The 17,500-nt window shown below is 31.1% G+C and overlaps 4 protein-coding genes and 1 long non-coding RNA gene across 7 annotated transcripts in view; 3 read left to right on the top strand and 2 right to left on the bottom strand.

Moving 5' to 3' along the window:
• Positions 1–3,417, top strand: part of LOC124946606 — a 3,554-nt gene extending 137 nt beyond the window's left edge. The window contains exons 1-6 of the mRNA XM_047487490.1: positions 1–368; positions 559–803; positions 954–1,276; positions 1,354–1,597; positions 1,687–1,967; positions 2,164–3,417. The exon at positions 1–368 is cut by the window's left edge and continues 137 nt beyond it. Of these exons, the coding sequence (XP_047343446.1) occupies positions 290–368; positions 559–803; positions 954–1,276; positions 1,354–1,597; positions 1,687–1,967; positions 2,164–2,401 (1,410 nt within the window). The 5' untranslated portion in view covers positions 1–289 and the 3' untranslated portion in view covers positions 2,402–3,417. The remainder of the gene's footprint in view (positions 369–558; positions 804–953; positions 1,277–1,353; positions 1,598–1,686; positions 1,968–2,163) is intronic.
• On the bottom strand, positions 2,979–5,292 carry LOC124946608 (protein lethal(2)essential for life-like). The gene is made up of 2 exons (XM_047487493.1): positions 5,086–5,292; positions 2,979–4,415 (listed from the first exon to the last, which is right to left on the bottom strand). Exon 2 carries the CDS (start codon positions 4,339–4,341, stop codon positions 3,817–3,819), a length of 525 nt encoding a protein of 174 aa, XP_047343449.1. The 5' UTR covers positions 4,342–4,415; positions 5,086–5,292; the 3' UTR covers positions 2,979–3,816.
• On the top strand, positions 4,549–7,602 carry LOC124946609. The gene is made up of 2 exons (XR_007100138.1): positions 4,549–7,258; positions 7,326–7,602. It is a non-coding gene; the product is annotated as an uncharacterized LOC124946609 (long non-coding RNA).
• A 347-nt stretch (positions 7,603–7,949) lies between these two features.
• The window catches only part of LOC124957788 (D-2-hydroxyglutarate dehydrogenase, mitochondrial), a 12,603-nt gene continuing 3,052 nt past the window's right edge, over positions 7,950–17,500 (bottom strand). For 2 of the 3 annotated variants that reach the window (XM_047515111.1, XM_047515110.1), the window contains exons 2-8: positions 11,231–11,501; positions 10,785–10,982; positions 10,431–10,624; positions 10,165–10,333; positions 9,319–9,617; positions 8,840–9,008; positions 7,950–8,514 (exon numbers count right to left, since the gene is read on the bottom strand). In XM_047515111.1, coding sequence (XP_047371067.1) covers positions 8,246–8,514; positions 8,840–9,008; positions 9,319–9,617; positions 10,165–10,333; positions 10,431–10,624; positions 10,785–10,982; positions 11,231–11,498 — 1,566 coding nt within the window. In that variant the 5' untranslated portion in view covers positions 11,499–11,501 and the 3' untranslated portion in view covers positions 7,950–8,245. The remainder of the gene's footprint in view (positions 8,515–8,839; positions 9,009–9,318; positions 9,618–10,164; positions 10,334–10,430; positions 10,625–10,784; positions 10,983–11,230; positions 11,502–17,500) is intronic. The other variant, XM_047515112.1, reaches the window with a different exon arrangement.
• The window catches only part of LOC124957786 (polyhomeotic-proximal chromatin protein-like), an 8,427-nt gene continuing 8,423 nt past the window's right edge, over positions 17,497–17,500 (top strand). The window contains exon 1 of the mRNA XM_047515100.1: positions 17,497–17,500. This exon is cut by the window's right edge and continues 123 nt beyond it. The gene's annotated coding sequence lies outside the window, so the exon portion shown is untranslated.

Genomic DNA, 17,500 nt, shown 5'->3' with positions numbered 1-17,500 from the left:
AGACTGAAAATCACTGACGACGTATGTATCACAGTCGTATGTGTGTTCGTCGACCAGCAAACAAGCCATGCTGCTGGTGATCATAGTCTTAAAAATATTTCAAAACGGATAAATAGAGGATGCTATTCGCGTGAGAACGCGTATTAAAAAATATTCGATTCGATAAATTCGATTTAGATTCAATTTAAATTCAATTTATTATAAAATTTTCATATACTACTTTTCTCTCTTTTTCTCTTTCTCTTTCTTTCTCTCTCATTTTTTTTTCTCCCCGTCATCTCGAATAAACATGCGAGCTATTTACAAATTTGTCCTCCTTATTTCTTGTTGTTCCTTGATTTGCCACGCCGAGGATTCCAAAATCAACGGTAAGTTTTAATTCTCGTTTTCTTCCTAATTATTTCTTATTTCCTTTCATTTCCTTTTTATTTATAATGGATTTCGTAATTTATATTTTTCTTTCTTTTCCGTTTTCTTTTTCTTTCTCTTTTTCCTCCTTTTTCTTCCTTCCTTGATATAAAATTATTGAACTTAATAGAAGCTTACGAAAAATTTCAGCGAAAGAAGCGAAACAAATCGCCGCCGGTGAAAAACGCCTTGGAGATCATATTCGTGCGATCTTGAAACATTATCAGCAATATGATCCAGTTGGTTTACCCGGTGTTCCAATACCCGATCCCATGCCAGTACCAGATATGAAACATTCTTTTTCCATGTATACAATGAATTTCAAAGAGATCAACGTTTATGGATTATCCAAATTTCGTATTGAACATATCAAATCTGAATTGGCACTGATGCAGGTATGATTAAAAGAGATCAAATATTTCGTTCATTCTATTTATAATAATAAAAAAAAAAAAAAAAATAAAAAAAAAAAGAAATTAAAAAAGTAAAAAAATACTCTATCTTGTGCAATATATATATATATTTGCTTTTTTTTTCTCCCTAAGGTTTCGGCAGCATTGAGTATTACAAGACTCGATATTCGTGGATTATATACCCTTGCATCTTGGCTTTCAAGATCAGCCGGCAATTTTACTGTAATATTAACAGGAGTTAACGTTGAAGGCGTTGCAAGATTGGAAGTTGGAGTTGATGGTAAATTACAAGCACAGAACATCGACATGGATTTAACTTTCGAGAACATCGATATGGATTTCAAGAATCTTGGCTTTTTGGGATCCGTTTTTCAAGGTGTTATCAATTCTGTTGGCGCTTTTATATTCGACAGTATTAAACCATTCATTTTAAAGGAAGTTAACACCAATATGAGGTAATCTCTTTTCTTATTCGTAATATAAATTTGAATGAAAAAAAAAATTTTTTTTAATTATCCGAAAATAAATTTAGAGGCGAGGTAAACAAGCAAATATCTCAGTTACCGCAGTATTTCCCAAATTCTATATCACCGTTCGATATGGCAGTAGCCGAGGGTCGTAGACAAGTTTCACAAATGGGTTACGATCCATTTAAGGTAAAGGATTATAGCCAAAACGTTGGTATTTTTACCGTGACATCATCGCACACTTGGATCACCGGATTAGGAAGTTTCTATCGTATGGGTAACATCACGCTTACCATGGAAAATGGCACGGTAAATTTATCGATTATAATAAAAATATACAAATGTTCTATTGGGGAAATTCAAAATAAATTTTTTTTTTTTTTTTTTCGTTGTTGAAGGTATATGCGGTTTTGGATATTGGAACACAGGAGATCGAGGGAAGAACGCATTGGGAAGTAAGCGTAATTGGTGGCGTCCTGTCGAGAGCAGGTACAGTGTCCTTCACTGTTCAATACTTCAGAGTTCAACTGAATTTAAGTCAACCACTTGATACACGTAAACGACCAACATTGGAAGAACTAGATTTGGAATTGGGTAATATACAAGCGCGAATACACGGTGCCGGTACTCTTGATTATGTTATGGAAGCGAGCATCAATATAATTCCAAATCTTTTGAGGTATTAATCGATTATTTATCACTATAAAATTAATAACAGATCATAACAATACTGTTATCATTTATTTTATATATAAATAATATAAAATATAAATTGTCACGTGTATCGATACAAATTATATTTTTTAATAATTTATATATTTAATAAATGTTTTATGAATTTTTTATATATAATGTATATATATATATATATGTAGGTATCAAATAATGGATGCGATCGAGGGACCTCTCAAAAAACGAATACAAGAAGAATTAAATAAAATAGACGTCGAGAAACTTATTAATGAGAAAATACCAGAAATAGAGGAACAAGCCAGGCTAATGCAAGGATTATCTCCATCCGATGAAATTATCTTGGAGGATCCTGTACCTCTACAAATACCAGATGATTTAACTCCGTTCTCTGAAAGCGAAGAGGAACGAGGGCCTTCGTAAATATCTAAAGTAAATACAAACAGAGAAAAAGCCAAAGAGAAAAAGTGAAAAAGAGAGAGAATATATATATATTTTCTTTTTTTTTGGGGAGGGGGGGGGGAAGAAACTACGAGCTTCATAAGAAAAAAAAAAAAAAAAAGAACATAACACACTTGATGTCTACATTTTGCGATTAATATAAATTTTGTTTTTTTAATCAGACGTGGCTTTTCGCCAGACAATTTTATTCTCTATGTGCTATAGTACATACAAGTCTATGCAATCGGTACATAATGTAAGTCTATGTAACAAGTACGGGAAATGATTAAAATAAAACATCCAAGTGTGATTCAACTAACGAATTATCCGAGGATGTGATGTAACATACTCTGCTTGTAGATAAATTATATACGAGTAACGTAGTTACGTAAGGGGAAAACCAAATTTGGTATGTGATGTTAATTGTCAATAAAAATTAACATTATCAAGATATTTATAATATGGGTTTCGATCGATTCAGAAATGGTGATAGAATTTTTTTTTAGAAAATGAATAATAAATAAAAATTAAAAAAAAAAAAGAAAAAAAAACAGAGAGAGTCGGAGAGGGGAACATTTATATTTTATACGTAACAACATTATATTTATTGAAAAGCTTATGAAAAGTTTCGAACATTGAAAATTGCAAGTATGCATATATGGGCAAAGTGTTGATATTGTTTTTTGTTTATTAACAGTTTGTTACGTGTATTTGTCTTATGCATTTATCATGTATCTATAATTATGCATTCGATCCTATCCATACACATTTTTCAGATAATGAGACACATGTTTACGTGACTTGATTTTAATTATCTCATAACAGTAATTCTCGGAATTATTTGTATAATACATCATCGAAACTCTAATTTTGAAAGTGAAAAGGAAAAAAAAAAAATTAACAATTACCATATAAACGATGTGCTAATTTGACAGCCGATATCTATCAAATATATATATAGATAAAAGAAAAATCATAATAAAATGGAAATCTTCGTACATGGTTTTTTTTTTGTTCTTTCATCTTTTTCTTTCTTTTCTTCTTTTAGTTTTTCATCGTTGATCTTCAATCGATATACGAAAATATTATTAACACAATTCTCCGTAATAATTAGAAATACTACAAATATTATTTATATGTTATGATACTCTTGTATAACAAGCAATAATTTAGAGAGAGAGAGATATATATATATATATATATATATATGACTAAATTACAAAGCCATTAAAGCTAATATAATATATTAGAATATCGGCTACAGGAAGAGAGAAAGAGAGAAAGAGGAAGATGGATAGAAAGATAGAAAGAAAGCGAAGATTTCAAATATACCCGCGAATTTTTTTTTTGAACGATTATTTTTTTTTGTCGCTTTCTTTTCTTTTTTTTTTCTCTCTTTAGGCAGCCTTAATGGCCGGTCTGTTTTGACGTTCAATCGGAACAATTCTTTCGCCAGGTGCAGGCAAAACAAGTCTTGGTGCAGTGACAGTTAGAATGCCATCGGACGACAAGCTTGGTTTAACATGGCCGATATCGTAACCTTGAGGTAATTGATATCTTCGTACGAAATGTCGTGAGATATAACCGTGTTGATCTTTCTTCTCCTCATGTTTACCCTCAATTGTAATACATTTGTCATCCGTTCTAACAGTTATTTCTTCGGGTGCAAATTGTTGCACGTCGACGATCACTCTGTATTTATCTTGGCCCTTTTCGATCTTTGTCGAGCCACCTACTTGTTCTTCTAATTCCTGGAATACTTCGCGCCAAGGATGAAAAAATTCTTTGAATGATGGCAATGCTGGCGGACGAGGGAAATCGTTTGTCGTTGATAAACGTTGAAAATGTTGTTCCAATTCACGATGAAAACGGTCCATTTCATCCCACCAATTACGGAACAAACTGCTCGGTACTAATGCCATTTTATTTTAGAATTTCTTTTCTTTTCTTTTCTTCGTTCTTTTTTTCTTTTTCTTATTTGAATTTTTTACGGTTTCTGTCAGACATCAACAAAATGTCAAAATTAATATTACTTTAATTGTTATTCGTATCATCGATAGAACAATATTTGAATCGTATATATATATATATATATATATATATATATATATATATATATATATATATATTAGGAATTTTATTTTTTTAAATAATTATTAAAAATAAAAGATGGGAGATCTTTGAAAAAAGAAGAACGCAAAGTAGAAAAAAAAAAAAGAAAAACAAAAATATTTCAATATCGATTTAGTTATACGACATTCAATCAAATTGACAAATATTATGATTTCATATTTACAAACATCACTTATACCTTATAAATATATTGCGATGTTATAATAACGTAACTACGATGTTTATCGAGTTTTGCAAAATTTCTCCCATTTGAAATGAATATTTACGTATAAAAAAAAAAAAAAAAAAAAAAAAAAAAAAAAATTAAAGAAAAAAAGAAAACTTTATTTCTTAATCCTTCATTTCTTATTAATTCTCGAATGTAATTGTTTTTTAATCGACGAAAGAAACAAAAAACGAATCGCAATGATCTTTCAAACGAAATAAAACAGCTGATTGGTCGACGCAAGTTAGTCGCAAGGAACGTTGGCCAATAAACGAGCGATATCGCAAATACTCTAGAGAGAAATTTTATCAAATCGTAAAAGACGTACCTTTTTTAACCGTATAGAATCGTATTTTGTCAATATTCAAGATATTAATTTGAACGTACACTCGTATATATTTCGTTTAATTTATTTCGATCGTTAAAAACAAGAACTTTATTTGTATCGTTAATGTCGCTCTTTTATCTTGAAGTCGACTGATCGCTTTTCGAACTTAAACTAACTGCGACTAATTTCGCCGGCCGTTTTATATTTGTCATGGCGGTCTTTTCGAGAGATTTCTAGAAGGGCACATGCGCGAATCTATATAGAATATCATTCTCAAACAAACTTCCCCAATGACGGCTTAACTAAATTAATCACCCCTGAATAATCACGTAAATAAGTGCATGCGATTTATTTTCTTGTGAATGAAGAAACATTTTTTTCCTAAATGTTTTCACTAAATATATCACGGAATATAATCTTTTTTTTTTTTTATCGTTTCACTCGTATCGTCGATTAACTTCGTTACACAATTTAAATATCAATCGATTCGCATAATATTACTTTTGATTATTATTTTCGTATTGTCACTGTAGCTTTCTTTTTTTCTTTTCTTTTTTTTTTTTGTACGTTCGTCTAAAAATTTCTCCTTTAATCACAATTTTCAAACTATTACTACGCTATCACTGATAAATTTCTATTAAAATTATAAAAAATGTTCAATTGTCATTACTCTCATACATTTGCATCAATTTCTAATATTTTCAATGTTATTAATAAGATCGTATAATACATTGAAACACAAGTTAACCTATAATCTTCGTGGATAATGAGACGCATCGGGGAAGTAATTCGTAGGTAAAAAAAAAGTTTAATAAAAAATTTATAAAAAAAAAAAAAAAAAAAAGAGAGGTATAACACTTATACGCGATAATGAAACACAAAGGTAGAAAGCAATATTAGTTTCGTCCCTGGCACGATTCCTCCGTTCTTCCATCTATCGGTCACAACTCGCATTTGTCACATCTTTAGATTTCCCTCACTCATTTGTCATATGATATATATTTGTATTATTCTATGCATATCTTTTGTGAAATGCATAGTGACAAATACATGTATCTCATTCTTTCGTTTCATACCAATTTATTCACGTAGAAGAAGTTTTGGCTCGATACAAAGATATTTACTTTCTATATTTTCACGTTAAATTATTTTTGCACTATCTAATAATTTTCAATTGTATAACACTAGTAATAATAAGTAATTGACAATGTCATTGATTTGTTCATTTTTTTATTACTTTTTTTTTTTTTTTGTTTTCTTTTTGATACTTTTGAATTTAATTATAAATATATTTCAATAAAATTACAAGATTTTATTTAATAATAAATTATTGCACTTGTGTTTACATTTCGGATCATTCTAATTATACACGCATAACGATAATAATTTTTTCTAGAACATTCCAACAGATCCGTATAAGATAGAACAAAATATCGTAAAATGCGTTTCAATTATTATTACAAAAAGAATCTATTCATTTGAAATTCAAAATAAAAATCCATAATTGTTATTATCCGCCGACCATTTCTGGATAAGACCAACGTGAAGTTAGATACACATGATGATAATTGTGCATCAAGCAATCATGCATATTCATTGATCTATTTATATGGATTAGAAAACAAACCAATCACGATCAATTATAAGCTAATGTATATACATCATACATACATACATATATACATACATACATATATATATATATATACATATATATATATATATATATATATATAATTTCTCTCCTGTCTAATTACCACTGTTCATAAATGCTATATACATTTTTTTTTTTTTTATTAGAATTAGTGTGTTAAAATATACGTATGCTTTATTAAAAAACAAAAAAGAGAGAAAATATCGCACGAAATTTAAATTATACGATACAGATATAAAAAAAAAGGCTAATTATAAATGATCATGCAAACGAATCTTCTGGAAACGAGTTATAAGGAAACTCGTTTTACAAATCTAATGTATGCAAGTAGTAAATTTCAAAGTGCCAACCTTGGCCGCACCTTTTCTTACAACCAAGAAATTTACCAAATTTGTAATAATCAATGTGATATGAATCCTTATCTAATCGACAAACGTGAAAATATTTTGACATATACAAATAGATATAACCAAATCTAAGGTTAACTTCGGGAGATTTCTATCGTATAACAAACGATCGGTATGGCATTTGAGTCACAGTTGAAACATAATATTGGAACGTTAACGTCATTCTTTTTTGCTTTTAGTACTGTCGTTATTTTCATTGCAATGGAATCAAAACAGTCATCGAGGAAAACTTTGAGCTTGGCTATCGTCCAAAAATACACGCTCGAATTAAAACAAATCTCTACGCGTATGCGCTCAAAACGCCATCTCGAGTATAGAACTAGCGTATTGTACGAACTTTAACGAAGATTCTCGACGATCACCGAATACATAACGAGGGAAAATTTGATCGAAATTTTATCTTTTCTTCTTTTCTTTTCAATATGTAAAACCAATAAAAAAAATTATTATTGTTAATATTTTTTATTATTATTATAATTATACATCGATTTATCATAATTTTTTTTAGATACTCGATAAAATTTTATTATACTTTTATCATACTTCCCACGGAATAAGAAAATATATATATTTTTTTTTTTTCTAAAACATTCTGGATCTATAATTCTTTTTACATGCACTTTTTTTTTTTTTTTTAATAACAAACAAAAATATATTCAAGAGTTTCTATATTATGGAATGTGACCATATTTCTAAACTCCTAATATTGGTATAACAAGCTAAGAAAATCTATTGTATACGTGAACAAATTTCTAAATATATATATATATATATATATATATATATATATATATATTTCTACCTGAGATAAATCTTTAAATCTATCGAACAACAGTTTATACAATTTCATTAAGATATTAAAATATTGTAAAATGAAACGTGAATATATGGCACATTTCGTATTATGGCAAAATCTTTTACGTTTTCTAATAGATATTATATACGAGGTAGTTGAATCAATATCTCTTAACACAAATATACAAGATAAAAGATTATATATATCTATAAAATCTTAGATAAAAATCTATTGAGAATAAAATTCTCTGTTTGATCATATTTTCTTATACTTTCTTTTTCTTTTTTTTTTTTTCTGAATAAATCACTCAGATGTATTAATAGGATATAATACTTTATATGGATTAAGTATTCCTTTAGGATCCATGGTTAATTTAAGATGTTTCATCAATTCAATTTCCGATTGAGTTCTACTAAGATGAAGATATTTAGTTTTTTTGAATCCTATACCATGTTCTGCGCTAACGCTACCAGAAAGACTAGAAATGTATTCAAAAATAAATGGTTCTAATTGCGATGCTATGTCTTCGTGGTATGTTGGAATTGACACTTGTATATGAATATTACCATCACCTAAAAAAAGACCAAAAAAAAAAAAAAAAGAAAAAAAAATAAATAAATAAAAGAACAAGAAAAAAAGCATAATGATAAAATTAATAAAATTGGATAAATTAAACGTAAATACGATTATTATTTTTCTTGTTAATATTATTATTATTATTTTTTTTTTATTATTGTTATTATTATTATTATTATTATTATTATTATTATTATTATTATTATTATTATTATTATTATTATTATTATTATTATTATTATTATTATTACTATTATTATTATTATTATTATTATTATTATTATTATTATTATTATTATTAATCACATATAGATATCATACCTATATGTCCGTAACCACTGATTCTAATAATACGTGGATCACGTAAACGTTCTCTTAAAACTTCAACAACTTTATAAAAATATGGAAGAGGTAAAGAAACGTCGTACTTGAAGACATAACCCTCACGTAAAACACCTTCGCTAATTCTTTCTCTTAGAGCCCATATATTCTATAAAAAGAAAAAGAAAAATTGTAAAAAATCGATCATACTTTGTCATGTGATTGTATACACCTGTATAGTATAAAAAGCAAAGGTATTATCAGATATCAAAGTTTATAAACCTCATAGTATCTGTTAACGATGTCAGGAAGTATATATACATAGTTACAATATTTAAAATGACTGATATCTAATCAATAACTTCAACAAATAGTTCTCTCTCTCTCTCTCTCTCTCTCTCTCTCTCTCTCTCTCTCTCTCTCTTTGATTTAGTAAAATATTAAAAATATTATCAATATAAGATAATTATCAATCTCACCTTCATTTTCGCCGTGTCCGAAGTAAGAGTACCATCTTGTACAATATTATCATTAAGAACTTTTTCGACAAACGCGTTGAGTTTCTCTTCGTCGTGAGCCATATGGCTACCGGAAGTTTCTAACAATACATAAAAATCATGATCACAGCCATCGATCGCCAATGGATTTTGAAGTCCCAAAAGTTGTGTCGAAACATCGATCGACAATTTATCCATCATTTCGCATGATGATAAAATTTCACCCAATTCTTTCTTAGCGAGATGATAAATTTTCAATACGTTGTCGAAACTGTTCAATCCTGAGAAAAGAAAAAAAAAATAAAAAAAGGAAAAAAAAGAAAAAAAAGAAAAAAGAGAAGAAATAAGAGAAAACAATATTTTAAATAAATAAATAAATAAAAAGAAGAAAATAGAGAGAACACATGGTTGACTTGATTTAATATTAAACAAAGTTCGAATAACGAATTAAATTTGCAATGTCGTCGCTCGAATTAATTTTAGCTGTCCTATTTTATCGTAACGACGTTAATTCGAAGATCACTTGACCTTTCGCACGTACCTAGAACGTTTATATAAAGATTCATGAAAGTCGCACTGGAACATATAATTCGTTTTAGAAATGTTTGATATTTTTAACAACCTTGATCCACTCAGAAAATTCGAACGTGGTAATAAGGTCTTAGGTAACATTTAATGTTCAGTTGAAATCAAGTCTTTTGAATCCATCGATGAATATTAAAGTCACGTGAGGAGGGGGAGGGGGGAAAAAGGAACTAAGATAACATTGATTAATCCTATTGGCATAATTTTTACCATGGAGTAAAAATTGTTAGATAAATAACTTACCAAGAAATGCGACATTTATAGCTTTTGGAAGAGGTGGGCATTGTATAGCAACCTTTGTAACAATACCTAAAGTTCCTTCCGAACCTATAAATAAGTGCTTCAAATGAAAACCAGTATTATTTTTCTTTAGGCCATTCAAACTGTTTATGATATCGCCATTAGCCTTTACCTAAAACGTAAACGTGACTTTTCGATAGATGGGTATCGATAGATATATCTTGTATTTTTCAATGAGAAATACAGATAGATTTCTTTCGTGGACTTACTGCTTCTATTCCGAGAATATTTCCATGTAAATTGCCATAACGAAGGAGTCTAAGACCACCAGCATTTGTTGATACGTTGCCTCCTATCAAACAACTACCCTTCGCACCGAGATCCAAAGGCATCATAAGACCAAAAGTAGACAAATGATTATCCAAATCCTCTAAAACGCAACCGGCTTCGCAAGTAATCACACCTGAGAGTGATCGTGATGAAAAAAGAAAAATAAGAAAAAAAAGATTAAATAATAATAACAAAAAAAAAAAAGTAAAATAAATAAATCCCACACGTTGAAACATTCATGAAAATTCTGATCCATTTAAAATGATTATTGTTTTATTTCCTTCCTTACCGACCTGCTATTTCATTCGTTTCGATGATTTTATTCATAAGTTTCATTGATAATACGACCTCATCGAATACCGGTGTACTTCCACCTACTAAACCGGTGTTACCACTTTGTGGACAAACGGCTAAACAATTTTCATTGCAATATCTTAATATCGCCGACACTTCCTCGGTTATTTTCGGCTTTAGAACGAGTCTACTTTGGCCTGAAATTTAATAATTAACTCTCTTAATTAACTCGCTTTCCGATAGATATTTACGTATTCCAATTTTACGGAAATATGTATAATTAGAATGTGCAGTAGAAGAAATAAAAATAAGAATGTAAAGACTAGTTTTCAATTTAATCGAATGAACAGTCAATTAAATTATTTCAATGGGTATGGGATTTAAAATATCTATCAACAATTAAATTAACTCGACTTATTTACATACTTTGATCTATGATACATACCTCGGACGGTATTTGCAAAATCAATATTGTAACCATCGCATTCATCGGGATCAGTGATTACACGATTTCGATCGAGCAATCTTTCGAAAAAATTAACATGTTCGTCGGTTAACTTGGAATATGGACCACGTTTAATATTGTATCTTATCGATGTTAATTCTGGCTTCGTTTTTGTCGAATAATAATGTAAAATTCGATTCCCATATCCTTGATAAACGTTCAACGTCCCTACCGACATGCATTTTCGTAATATTCTTCGCATTTCCATTTTCTGTAAAATCAAGAATTCTTTCAATTTTTTTGTTTTCTTTTTTTTTCTTTTCTCTTTTATTACCAATTCAACAAATTCATTTCCTCGACTTTTATCGATCATATCTATTCTCTTAATATATAGAATATATTACTATTTCTCTGGCAATTTGAAAATGGAAAGCGCATAGGTCCAATAAAGGTATACAAAAAAAGGAAAAATAAGATAAAAAGAAAAAAAAAATTCATAAATAAAAAAAAAACAAACTCGCGCAAACTTTAAAGGGAAATATGTGCTTTGATTTTAACACCGTTCGAACTACATACTCTTTTCCGAGAGATTTACATACACGCGAGAGATAAAACTGAACGATAAAAATGCAATATTACGTTTTCTATATATTTACACACATACACACACGTAATGTGAAAATATTTGATTTTCTGAATGATACTTTATATTTATACTAAAGTAAAAATTCTCTTTTCGCGATCCAAATGTATTTGAACGTTCTATCAAACTTTATACGAATATATATATAGTAATATGGAAGCGATATAGTGAAACATATAAATATTGGAATAATATTTTTATTAAGCTACGATATTGATTACTATATCGTAGAATTGATGTCTAATCTAAATAAATGAATATCATTAACAGTCATTAAAATATCATCGAATATAACATATATTATTTCTCAACCGATCATATTACTTCGACTGACTTCCTGTAAATATATATATATATATATATATATTACATGTATGTAATTAGTTTATCTCGTTAACGTTTCATTAATTAGATATATCAAAATGTTTCATTGTTATATCGTTAAAAATACGCATAACGGAAATATAATCTAATCCTCCTATCTTACTTACGACAAATTGATTTATCATTTATTACAATCTTTGTAAGAGAAATAATAAGCTATCGATGTGACGTATTTAACATATCAATTAAATCCTATGAAAAAACAAATTGATTAGTGCATTTAAAAATCGATTAGAATATTGGCGCCAATTTATAGGAGTTCCCATGATCCTACTATCCTTTTCCACGTTTCGATTGAGTCTACGAAGAAAAACAAAATGGCTACGATAACGGCATCTAGCTCGATATAGATATATTTCTTTCTTTACAATTAAACTACTCGTCTATCGTTGCGACTTGAGAGAAAAAAAAAGAGAGAGAAAGAGAGACAGAGAAAGAGAAAGAGAGAGAGAGAGAGAGAGAGAGAGAGAGAGAGAGAGAGAGATGCATAACACAACAGTAAAAAAGAAGAAAAGGATAAGAATAAAAAAATGTCAGGGTCGATGGAGCAAACGATAAAAAAAAGAAAAATAAAAGATCCTTCGATGTATCATGACATTCTTATCCTTATCTATTAAAGCACAAAAGGCGTATACAAGTGCAAGAGAGTAGCAACAGCTGCTCGAGCTCAATTATGTGTACCCCTCCCCTCTGGCTCCACCACCTCCTCATCATCATCCTTGCTGTCTTCCTCCTTCTCCACCTCCTCCACCACTACCACCTCCACCTCCTCCTTCTCCTCCTCCTCCTCCTCCTACTCCTTCTCGACGAGTTGCTTCCATTTTCTAGTCGTTAATTCGCGGCCCGATCGACGGACATCGGATATTATAATCTACATCTCCACCTCCTCCCCCACCCCTCGAACGCAGAAGCGCATAGGGTCTCAAGCGATACGCCGCGTCAGTGTTACGATCTCCGAGCGGTGGGGAAAATAAGGTCAGTACAAGGAGGGAGGAAATGTTACGAAAGGAGAAAGAGAGAAAGAGACAGAGAGAGAAAGGGGGCAATGGAGGGAAACCGAGAGAGATGGATGGACGGCAGCCGTGCGCGAAGGAGAGAGGCCGATCGAGTGGTGGACGAAGTGGGAAGGGAGCCAATCGTCGTAACGCCTCGTTCTTTGTATGTGTGACTCTCTATGTATTTACTTATGCATAGGTGTGTGTGTTCACGCGTCAATGTGTACGGTTATTCTATGTACACGCGCCGGCCGCATATACCGATATTCAGAGTTATTTAATACATACGTACTAGTGTACGATCTGAAAAGCGATGGTAGAGTTACTTGGGACGAGGAGAAAGAGTAAAGGAGAAAATATAAGAATGAGAAGATGTTGAGTGAGAAAGAGAAAGATAGATAGATAGATAGATAGATAGATAGATAGATAAATAGATAGATAGAAAGATAGATAGATAGATAGAGAAAGAGAGAGAGAAAGAGAACGAGAGGATATACATATATATATATATATATATACATATACACAAGGTTGGACAGATGCGTGAGGAGGAAAGAAAATATGCTTCAAAGAAAGGGAGAGGGGGAAGAGAAGGAGAGAGAGAGAGAGAGAGAGAGAGAGAGGGAGAGAGAGGGAGAGAGAGAGAGAGAGAGAGAGAGCCTTATACGTAGAACGAAGAAGAAAACGGAGCAAGAGGGAGACCAATCGTCGCGGCGACACACCGTATTGGTATGCAGGCGAAAGGAACGTGCGATCCTGTAGGGATTCGTTTTACCTTACTAACACATAGAGTTACTTGATTTCGAGAGATATATTCTCTCTTTCTATGTGTAAGTAATCGAGCGGACGTACATTTACAGACAATATCAAAAAAGAGATGGACGTGTGTACAGGCAAGGGGAGATTTTTCGCGCTTGTGTGTACCTACCTACACACAACATTCACAAACACATATATATATATATATATATATATATGTCATGAGCAAGTATGTAGCGTAGAAACAACGTACACTCACACAGGGTAAACGACGATGAACAAGAGTTATATTCGCGAATACGAGAAGATATAGCGCACCGTTTCCAGGGAGTAACGCATGCGCAGTAAGTACTTGGCTCTCGAGCCAATTCCTCGGTGGCGGGTCGAATCATTAACTTGTTTCCCTGGCAACGTTGTTCGAACCGAACCATTGGCCACGGCATTCCCCCTACTTTTCTTACCGTACGCTCTATCGGTGGAATGGGAAACTACGACGGTAGGACTCGGGTTCGTTCGGATGTACACGATATCGTTATATTCCTAACCTCTATATCGTAAGCGAGACTATAGCGTCTCGTCGCACCTATACAAACGAAGGAACGATGCGAGTGCACACAGTTCACGTATGAGAACGCACACTATGATAAAACCGTTCCTACGATGAAAGCGTGGTCGTAAAAGCGGGATTGGCGCGACCGCGACTTCTTCCTACCCTCCGCAGCGATGCGTCGAGCCTTGCGTCGAAATCCGAGACCGGTATCGGGAAAAGATGAACAATAAATCGATTCGTATTTCTTCGCATTTTTTTTCTTCTTCCCCCATTTTAGATTATTATTATGATCTCTTTATGAGAACTATTTTACCAATATATCACGATTTTGTATCATTCCTTTCGATCGCAATGATCCTCGTGATAATGAACTATTAATAGAAATCACGTCGTGTGTGTTTGTTTTTGTTCTTCTTTTTTTCCTTTTTTCTTTTTCTTCACAGGAACAAAGAAAAATAAGAAAAATATATGTATACATGTAAAATAAAAAAAAAAAAAGACAAATGGAATAGAATGAAAAAAGAATTTATATGTATGTATGAAGATAGAGAGAGAGAGAAAGAGAGAGAGAGAGAGAGAGAGAGAGAGATAATATTTAAAAAACATGAAAATATATATACGTACTCAAATGTTTCATATATTTTTTTTGTATATTTACTTATATACGTGACATTAATATTACAAACATTTTTTTACCCAAACGAATTTTAGGATCCTAGAAAGAGAATTTTATATCCCACTCTCGTAGGATCGTTGTCAGGTGAGTACCGACCATAAAAGGATTTCGGGTACGAATAAACGAGGCATCGATCGATCATATCGATATACTATTAGATTTTCCCATTAATACTTATAATGCCATTATAATACTTTTAATCGCATCTTATATTCATTTCTGTAAGTGAATTGATAATAATAAATAATATAAAAAAAAAAATCGACTGTTGCATTTAATCCATGCCGATTGGGCAAGAATTTTCTGTTGAACAGAGGCGGACCAATCGAGCGCACCTCGACTCTACGGGGTTTCGAGTAGGGAAGTATAAACTCGACTTAGACAGCTGTGTCAGGGCCGTAGCAAGTCCTTAAAAAACCAGCTCGAAATCCTTCGCTATACGATTTATTCTTGTTCCTTTAGTTCTCCATCACAACATTTATCTTGATTTTTAATTTATCCATTAAATCATATAAAAAATACAAGATTTAACAAATCTGATCTTTAATGTCGAAAATTTTTCTTCGTATATACTTCATCGTTCAAAATTTTATAAAAATTGATTTGATCTAACAGAATGTAACAGTATAAAAGACATCATCGATATTGTAGATTAAAATTAAAAATAATTGGATTTTTCCGATTTAAAATATAAAATGTCTCCATTTGTATTTATTTATTTTTTTCTTCTAAATATAATACGAATAAAACTTGGAGGTATAATATTTTTATTTGTTAGGATTTTTATCGAATCAATCTGTGAAATTAATGAACTTGTTGGCAAATAATAATAATAGTTAAAAAAAAAAAAAAAAAAAAAAAAAAAGAAAGAAAGAAAGAAAGAAAAAAAAAAATTAGAATAACTCGTTCTAAAACTATACTATAATGCAGCAGGTGAATGGAATAAAAATCACGTAAATTCCATTTCTGAAATATACTTATTATATGTTCAATCCACTTAGAGAGAAAGAGAGAGAGAGAAAGATATTGTTAATGAATTAATAAGATTAGAGTATGTCATGAAATAATATACGTTTTGTTTTCGTTACGAATTTATTTTGCTATTGAAGTACATTTATAGGTTAGGTATAAAAAAGTAAATATTTTACGAAAAAAAAAAAAAAAATATATATATATATATATATATATATATATATATATATATATATCTTCAATTCTTTCAATCTCATGAAAAAACAACACGCGACAAGCATTACGTATGTATGTACTTTTCATGTATATATACGATGAATAACGAAAGTTAGTATAGTTACAAGAAAAAATAACAAAAGTAAAATATAGATACGAAGATAAAAGTTGAATCTCTTAAGAAAGCTATAATGAGATTTCTAATGAGATGAGGGAAAAAAATACACACACAACAAACGAATAGTTGTGTTGAAAAGAAAAAAAAAATGGCTTCGATATGTATAGACGACTTCTAATCTGTATTATACTAACATTATGAAAAAATTGTTGGTGATGAACAACGTAGAGCGAAGTGAGTATTATATTAATATTTGTTATGAATACGAATGATTAAATTTCTATTTAATTCTTTTATTATCATAAAAGTATTTGGGGAAAAAAAAAAAAAAGAAAACAAAAAATCTCAAAATAATCGAATAGTTTCTATTCCTTTAATAAGAATACTTTCATATATTTTCATTTTATTTACTGAATAAAATGAAAATATATGAAAGGAAAGGGACAGGGCATATTCGTTTGTTGCAACGTCCCTGGCAGTATCACGCGACTATGCTACAAAATCTTCGGTGGACTATAATCTCGTGTACGTATAAAACGTCCAGTTTATTGGTGTTAGTGCTCTCAAAATCGAGTGGCTTCGGGCGAGTGTGAGTACCGTTACGAAGCATGCGCCCATAACCACGGTGTCCAATAGCCCCGCCTTTTCGACGCGAACCGATGCCTTTGGGATTTGTCCTCTGCCGACCAATGAGAGAATAGGTTGCCTCGACGAGGGGTTAAGAGACGTCAGGGACAGGAACGCTTTCTTGTTAGTGGGGGTAAGAGAATCGGTTGGAAGGGGACGATCCTTGAGGATGGTGGGTAAGTTCGCGGGGGAAGAGAAGAGAAAGGAAGGGAAGGGGAGGTAGAGAGAGGGAGGGCGGGAGGGCGGGGGAGAAAGAGAGAGAGAGAAAGAGATAGAAGGAAAGAGAGAAAGAGAAAGAGAGGGAATAGAACACCGTGTGCCGTGCGGGAG

This window comes from Vespa velutina, chromosome 2, assembly GCF_912470025.1.
Source record: "Vespa velutina chromosome 2, iVesVel2.1, whole genome shotgun sequence".
Taxonomy (NCBI): domain Eukaryota; kingdom Metazoa; phylum Arthropoda; class Insecta; order Hymenoptera; family Vespidae; genus Vespa; species Vespa velutina.
The sequence above is the reverse complement of the archived record's forward strand: the minus strand, read 5'-3'. Positions and strand labels throughout refer to the sequence as shown.

Coding starts and splice junctions, on each gene's coding strand:
- LOC124946608 (XM_047487493.1), bottom strand. CDS start 4,341: ATGGCATTAGTACCGAGCAGTTTGTTCCGTAATTGGTGGGATGAAATG.